The sequence below is a fragment of the Hippopotamus amphibius genome, chromosome 4 (assembly GCF_030028045.1).
Source record: "Hippopotamus amphibius kiboko isolate mHipAmp2 chromosome 4, mHipAmp2.hap2, whole genome shotgun sequence".
NCBI classification, from domain to species: Eukaryota; Metazoa; Chordata; class Mammalia; order Artiodactyla; family Hippopotamidae; genus Hippopotamus; species Hippopotamus amphibius.
Genome location: NC_080189.1, coordinates 36,437,501 through 36,445,000, shown reverse-complemented (window position 1 = coordinate 36,445,000; position 7,500 = coordinate 36,437,501). Strand labels below are relative to the sequence as shown.

Sequence of the window (7,500 nt, the reverse complement as noted above, 5' to 3'; positions counted from 1 at the left end):
TTTCAATGAATTAAACTAGCATTGAAATTTATAGACTTTAATGGAAGACTGACCATTTAGCATGTGCCTTGAAAAGTAAAACTTTGTATATGTTTTCACCTGTTTGAGAAATAGATGCTACATGTGGTAATTATAGGAATGTGTGAGAATTAAAGATGACAATATAAAGATTAATGTACAAATATAATTTTGAAATATACATGGAAATAATTAGTTCACCAGAATCATCAGTATTATCAAATCCCTTCCAATTATATTGTGAACAAGGATTATTGAACTATAAGATGCAAAAGCATAATGTTGCAGTAAAATACATCTGGATAGCTACCGTTCTTTCAAATTTGCTGCTGTACTATATTTAAATGAAATAGCATAGAGATGAAACAATTTTAGTATTTTATGCTATTTTCATAATGAAATACTTGTGTTTTGTTGCTTGTGTTTTAAATCTTAGTTTAATAATAATCCTAGAGCAAAACATAACATACTGAGTTGCTGAATTAATTAATAGGTGATTGAAGTGAAAGATAAGATTTTTGTTTGTTCTACTCTTATGTTTCCCAGATGTTTGTCATTCTTGAAGATCTAAGAGTATTCTGTTTGCTAAAGGTAGTCATGATCATTATTTTTAAAAAATACCATGTTGAAATGCCCTACAACTTTGGATGTTTGGCATATTAACCTTTTTGAATGAAACTTTGAATTTTTACTAATTAAAGGTTATTTGTTCTCTTTTTTCCCAGAAAGGTGACCTTAATTTGTGAATAGTGTTTTAGACACGTTGTTTAAGTAAAAAGCAGTGCCAAATACTTTATACACAACTTAATTTTCATTTACTTAAAATCGTATCACTTTTTATAATAAAGATAATATCACTTTCCATAACAACAGATATCCTTCTCCAAATCATGTTTTAAAGGACACCCTGTTTCAGTTTTTAAAAATTAAAAATATTCATGTGCTTGTTCAATTTTTGTTCTTACACATTCAACTATGTCCTTCATATTTGGCATTTTGATTTATTAGGCAATCTTAGCATTAAAGACTTTTAGCAAAGCAGTACTAGATTTCAAATGCACTATGCATGGTGTCCGTGATGAATTAATTCCACCAGAGCACAAAAGTTATCATTATTTAAATGGTAGTTTCTTACAGAAGTTTTACATCACAGTCAAGTTTTGAAAATCAGTATTTAGCTCATATTTTGAGGTAAATGTATGTTATTTCTTGTTACATATGTAGATTTTCCACATACTTAACCCCTTCTTGTGTGACTCTGCATAGAAATATTTAGTAATATTTAATATTGATAGCTTAAAATGATGAAGAATTATTTAAGAATATATGATTTTTAATCTTATGGCTCACTTTTCTTTAAATGTCATATTCAGGATCTTTTGGATTTAATGCATTTATTTGGTTAAATAAATTAGACACTGAAAGAAACCAGATACTGGACATAAAATGTCTTTTAATGGCACTGTAAATAATTTTGTTTAAGAAAAGTTCATAGAAATAAAGTTTTTATATGTACTGTTATTTATTCTTAGTTTTTTAGGAAGTTATTTTTTCTCATCCATTTGCTTTGATTAAATGGTAAGATGCCAAACAAACTAAGGTTGAAAAATAAGGCACCATGATTATAAGATGTGTATGTGGATAGGCGAGTGTGGTAGGAAGTAGAGGTTATTTTTCCCTTCTTACCATCCTCGACATACATAGTTAGATCTGTCTGTCATCCATCCATATCCATCCATCCATACACATACATATACATACACACAAAAGAGGGTGGAAGAGAAGAAGGAAGGAAAGGAGAGAGGTAGGGCAGATGAGAGAGAGGGAGAGAGAAAAGATGGGAGAGAGAAGACCAGAGGGAAAAGGTTGAGTAAGCAACAAGGACCAGTAGTGTCCCTGGTGGTGGTTGAGATAATACAGCTAACTGTACTTGCCCAGGTCAAGTTTCAAACTTTTGAACATTGTAGTGAATATGGAATAGGATACATGCAGGTTTCTGTTATCACTCTGGCAGATGTCTGTCTCACATGGTATAGTTTTATACCAATAGAACCTATAACTCTAAAAGGAAAAAATAAAACCAACAAGTCTAGCATTCAGTACTACCCTATCATAAAGTAAGGAGGTCTAATTGAGCTATGTCTTTATATCCTGCTATTTGTACAAATAAAAGACTACATCTTGATGCAAAATAAACACAAAAGCACTGTTGTGACTATAACAGGGAGTCATATACTAATTTATATAATAAGTGGTTGTGCACGCTTTATTCAAGATTATGGCTGCAAGAAATGGCATGAATTGCTGGGTGTGTTTAATGCTGGATTATAGCAATTTGAAACATGTCAAACACATGGCTAATGCCTCATGCTTCACTCATTCTTGCGTAAACCTGCATAGCCACCATCCATTATACCCTTGGTAACAACACAATTCTGCAAGTAAATATTGTTACACTAAGTAACCTTTCAATTCAAGTTGTTTAGGAAGAGAAAATGCAATCTTGTGCAGTCAGTTCCAGTGTCAGTTTAATGTTTCAAAAGGGAAGTGGTGTAGAGAATAAGTATCTGTACAGTGACTTGCTTGAAAAAAATAAAAGAAGAAAAAGGAAAGAAAGGAAAACTTAATGCAGAGGAGAAAAGTAGAACTGTATCATTTGAGTGCAAGGTCGGAAGAGTTATTTTCCAATGTGGCTGAAAAGTTGTGCATGATGAAAGATTTAAAGGTTTAACTAACAGTTCAGACAAACATTAAAACAGCGACTCCCAATTTCACCTTTCCCTTTAATGATCTGGAAATTATTTTCACTGATTTTTGTAAAATGTTTGTGGTAGGATTGAGAAGAATGAATAATTTAGTTTGATATATTTGGGATCACAAGCACATCCACTTTGAAAGAATACGCTGAATTTGTAATTATTTAAAATATACTTTAAAGGGTAAACAGTAACTCACACATTGTGCTGAAAATATTTCCTCTAGTGGAAAATAGGTGTAGAAATGTCACTAGGAGAAACTTAGTAAATACTGGAAAGCACCTTCATTGTCCTTGAAGATGCGTCTCCTTTATAGTGGACATATTCCAAGCTCTCCTTTTTAGGTGAAATGTACATTATAATCATCTAATTACACAGTTGCCCTTCTTTTTGCATATTAATCTTGGGTCAGATGCTTCTGCTTTGTAGAGGAAAAAAGTACTGTCACTTTTATTGTTTTTCTTAAGTATGATTTTACTAACACTTAGATGATTGAACTTAAAATGCAAATCACAGTTTATACTCTAGGGTTTCATAAAGTCAAAAATTCCACAAGGGATAATAAAATCCTCTGGTAAATAGAAATTCGAAGTTTTGTAGGTCTTTCTTCATAATTGTAATAAAGATTTAGATACATGACCCTCTGCTTGTTGCTTATTCTTAATTATTCGATGGCTTTGATTATAACACAGTAATACATGCAGAATTCTTTAATTCATTCAGTTGGTCCTGACATTAACTGCTCAAAGGTTAGTATTAAATACTGCACCTGTCTGCTACATTTGAACATACAGTTATTTTAAGTTTTATTCCTTGTGTTGAAGACTCTACCCAGAGAAAATAAGTATTTCACATAGATTTAGATGAGGTAAAAACATACACATACATATATACTCCAGATGTATTGTCAAAAGTAAAATTTAAATGCAATATGTGGAAGTTATGTCTGTCTGTTTCTACAGTTGGAGAGGACCCAAATTATAATTTTCATATAACTTGTAAAGGCAATCAGACCTTTTCTCTGAATATTTTAAACATTGTGCATGTAAAATTTATGCCTAATTTGAATACTTATTAGCTGCCTAATCTCAGAAAAGAGTATTAGCTTTGTTTTTTTTTCTTATAAAATCCATCACTGTGTATCAGTTTTCATTTGTATGATTTTTCTTTGTTAAGATTCAGTAAGATGTTTAACAAAGCCTATTTGTTCATAAACACATTTGGTTCAAAAGTAGTTTACTATAGTTACAGCAATTGTTTCCTTTATGATTATGGGGTTTTGTTGTTGTTGTTGCTTTTTTTTTTTTAAATCAGAACAGCTATCAGTTGTATTTGTAGTTTTTGTTATACTATATAACTTGCATTGCTAGCCCAGCTACTGATGGTCTTTTAGAAATCAGCAGGTCTTTTTTTAATTGATTTTTCAGAGTCATAGAAATCATCTGATAATTTAGGTTTTGATGAAAATACTTTTTTAAAACTATTAAGCTATAACCATTAATTTCAATAGTTATAAGATTAGTATGCAAAAAAAAAATCCCTGTTGGTTGTGTACCTGTGTTTGTGTCTCTCTCTCTGTGTGTGCCCATGCCCACATTTTGTAAGAATCTGGGGGAGAGGATTTGTCTATGACATGGAAAGATATTAAGCTTATAGTTGCTTTACAGTCAATAGGCAGAAATTTTAAGCAGACAAAAGTCTTAAAATAAGACTAAGTGTAAAACGGCGAAATCATATAGTAAAAAATTAGATTGAGTGATAAGTTTAACGTCCTTCTTTACTTTAGGCTGAGTCCACTGTCTGTCTAGCATTACTGTTAAAATCACAGCACAGCCAGGTTGTTTCTGAAATTCTGTCCGTAGAAGTAGAACACAGAAGTGTATCTATTAGGTTAAGGCGTAGGATTCAGATATCTCTGAGAGCCAAAACTGATTTTTTAAACCACAGATTCAAGATGTACTGTGAAATTCTGGTTTGTAAGAGCACATTGGTTCTTTATTTACTGCAAGGATTTCCACTGATCTTGGCAGGACATCTCATTGCTATCCTGAAAGTACAGTATATTTATGCAGTGAAAATGATAAAACATTTATTACTGTAGAGAAGGTAATATGCATAATTTATGCTGTTTTTAGCACAATCATTAGTGATATTCTTGATAGATTTTATTTCCAGCTTTCATATCTAATACATGCCTGGAAAATTAATTTTATATCTTTCATTTATTTGCCTATGTTAAAATTGAGTTTTAAGTCATCTTCAAGTGAACAGTTTGATTGCTGCTCATGCATAAGCTTAATTACTTCCCAGGAAGGACAGTATTAAATGTTTTAAATGTCAGAAAAATAAATGAATATGAGCTGTTTGATTAAAAAAATAGGCAATATCTGACGTGTTTTCAGCAGGAGCTTTTTCTTAAAATGCCTCCAAGGCGAAATTTTATTTAGTCACAAAAAAAAAGAAACCCATTATACTATTTATCATTGGTTGATACCATATGATTTGTAACACCCTTACAAAATTTTAATTTTGTATGATTAGCTGTGCATCATTAAACAACAGCCTTGCATAAGATGTGCTGTAAAATTCTGACAGAATCAAGATAGTGAATATTTAAAATAAGGCTGTATAGTCATCCATGGTTGTCAAAGGTAGATAATAGGAAACATAGAACTGAGTGTGCAGTCGTGCCTTCATTTAAACTGGTTTTATAGGTAGACTTTAAAATGTGGTTGTTCATAAATGCTATTGACCATGCTATAGGCATGGTATGTTACTTTGGCTGTTAAATGTAACCACACAAAAATTGCTTATAGAAACCATAATTTCAGTGATTAGTACCCGGATGAGAGCTGAATTTGTATGGCTTTTCTTGGTAAATGACTATTCAAGGTTTTTTTTTTTTTTCCTTCCAAAGATGCTGTCTCTGTAATTGGCAGAGAGGGACATCTTGATAATGGAAGTGTGAAGGTGTAACGTGTGTTAATTGATACTTCTTAATCACTTTTAGGTATTAAGTCATGATGCAGGAATCTGCGACAGAGACAATAAGCAACAGTTCAATGAATCAAAATGGAATGAGCACTCTAAGCAGCCAATTAGATGCTGGCAGCAGAGATGGAAGATCAAGTGGTGACACCAGCTCTGAAGTAAGCACAGTAGAACTGCTGCATCTGCAACAACAGCAGGTAAGTTTTGTTTTCCTCGGTGATTCCTTAAAACAAATAAGCCTACTTTCTTGACTATGAAAAATGTATTGAGAGCAAATTGAGCATGTTGTGTTAAGCTAGAGGAGGCTGAGCATTTATGATTATTTAGAACATGATTGAAGTCTGAGCAAAGATAGGATTTTCATCTTAGTTACGTCATACCGGCGCCAGAGTGCCCTTCAGGTGTCAGGCTATTAATTAAGTTCACAGGGTGATTTTCAGAAGGTTCTGTAAAGCTTTGTAACAAATATTTCACAGCTTCCAGTTTACTGTCTAAGATCGTGCTGCAGAATGTGATACTTAGTTTTCCACCAGAGGGCCACATTACTTGATACTTGCTTATACAATGAATTTCTTCCAGGTCTGAGCTAAGGTGAAAAGGACCACAAGGACTTTTCACAACACAGATGCTTACCTGTGATAGCTGCAAATATTAGCTATTAATTAGTTGAAATTTGCTGAGAGATTGTGAGCCGTGTAAACACTGTAATCATTTTTGTTGCTTTTCTTGAAAACTCATTTCAAGAGATTTTGAATATGCATCTTTTGATAACGTTAAAGAGCACTTTTTGTTTTCTGCTAGTGTCTCATAAAAGGCAGTTGTTCTCTTTAAAGATAGAAAAGTAAACAACTGCCAAATAAAGGTATACTTTTAAGTAGTGTATTATTCTTTTTATGTGACAGATTCATTTTTCCTGATTTTGTTTGTCAATGAAATATTTTTTTCAACCAATAGCCACTCTATTCTTCACTGATTCAAGTCTGCGGAAACAGTGACAGAGAACAGATAGCTTTCAAAGCAAATACTTATATTAGGCCGGAATGAGTATACCTTTTTGAAAATAAGGTTATACTTGTTTTAAAATAAAGGTGATTTCTTTAAAACTCTGGATTGCATTAAGACTAAACATGAAAAGATCATTAAAATGAAAATATAATGAAGTATTATTGAAAATTGTTTCAAATTAAGTGATATATCATTTACATTTTTAAGTTAATATATAATGAGAAAGAATGCAGCTCAAAAGTTAAAGCAAATGTCCACACTAGAGTAAAATTTAATAAAATCATTATTTTAAATAACAGTTTTTAGAAAGTTATCTTATAGTATATGTCTCAACCTTTAGACATTGTTTTCAAGAATATCTTTTAAAAGCGCTAGATATAGCTCTTTGAATAGGTTCCCTATTATTTGGGAATTATGTCTCTTAATAGACGGCAACCATTAGGAAGATAATTGTTATTTTATTTTGAAATATTTTGTTTTCACCATCATAGAATTTAAATTCCTACCACAGTTGCAGAATTAGTCTGTTTTACACATTACTTTAAATAAATGCAGGTTTCAGGATAGCCCATTTCTCCCTTCAGTGTATTTATAGGAAATATCATACCAGTGGGATGCTATAATATTTCCTACTGACTTCCCTAAGTCAGAGTCCTTAGAATTTTAGCCAAATTCTGTTTTGTCTGAGAATACATTAAACTGCATCTGTAAAGGCAAGTGAAAATAACAA

The 7,500-nt window shown here is 31.9% G+C and overlaps 1 protein-coding gene across 11 annotated transcripts in view; it reads left to right on the top strand.

Annotated features, from left to right (window-relative positions):
* FOXP2 (forkhead box P2) overlaps positions 1–7,500 on the top strand; it is a 554,125-nt gene that overhangs the window by 300,459 nt on the left and 246,166 nt on the right. For all 11 annotated transcript variants that reach the window (XM_057730884.1, XM_057730882.1, XM_057730887.1 and 8 more), the window contains one exon: positions 5,785–5,962. In XM_057730884.1, the coding sequence (XP_057586867.1) occupies positions 5,795–5,962 (168 nt within the window). In that variant the 5' untranslated portion in view covers positions 5,785–5,794. The remainder of the gene's footprint in view (positions 1–5,784; positions 5,963–7,500) is intronic.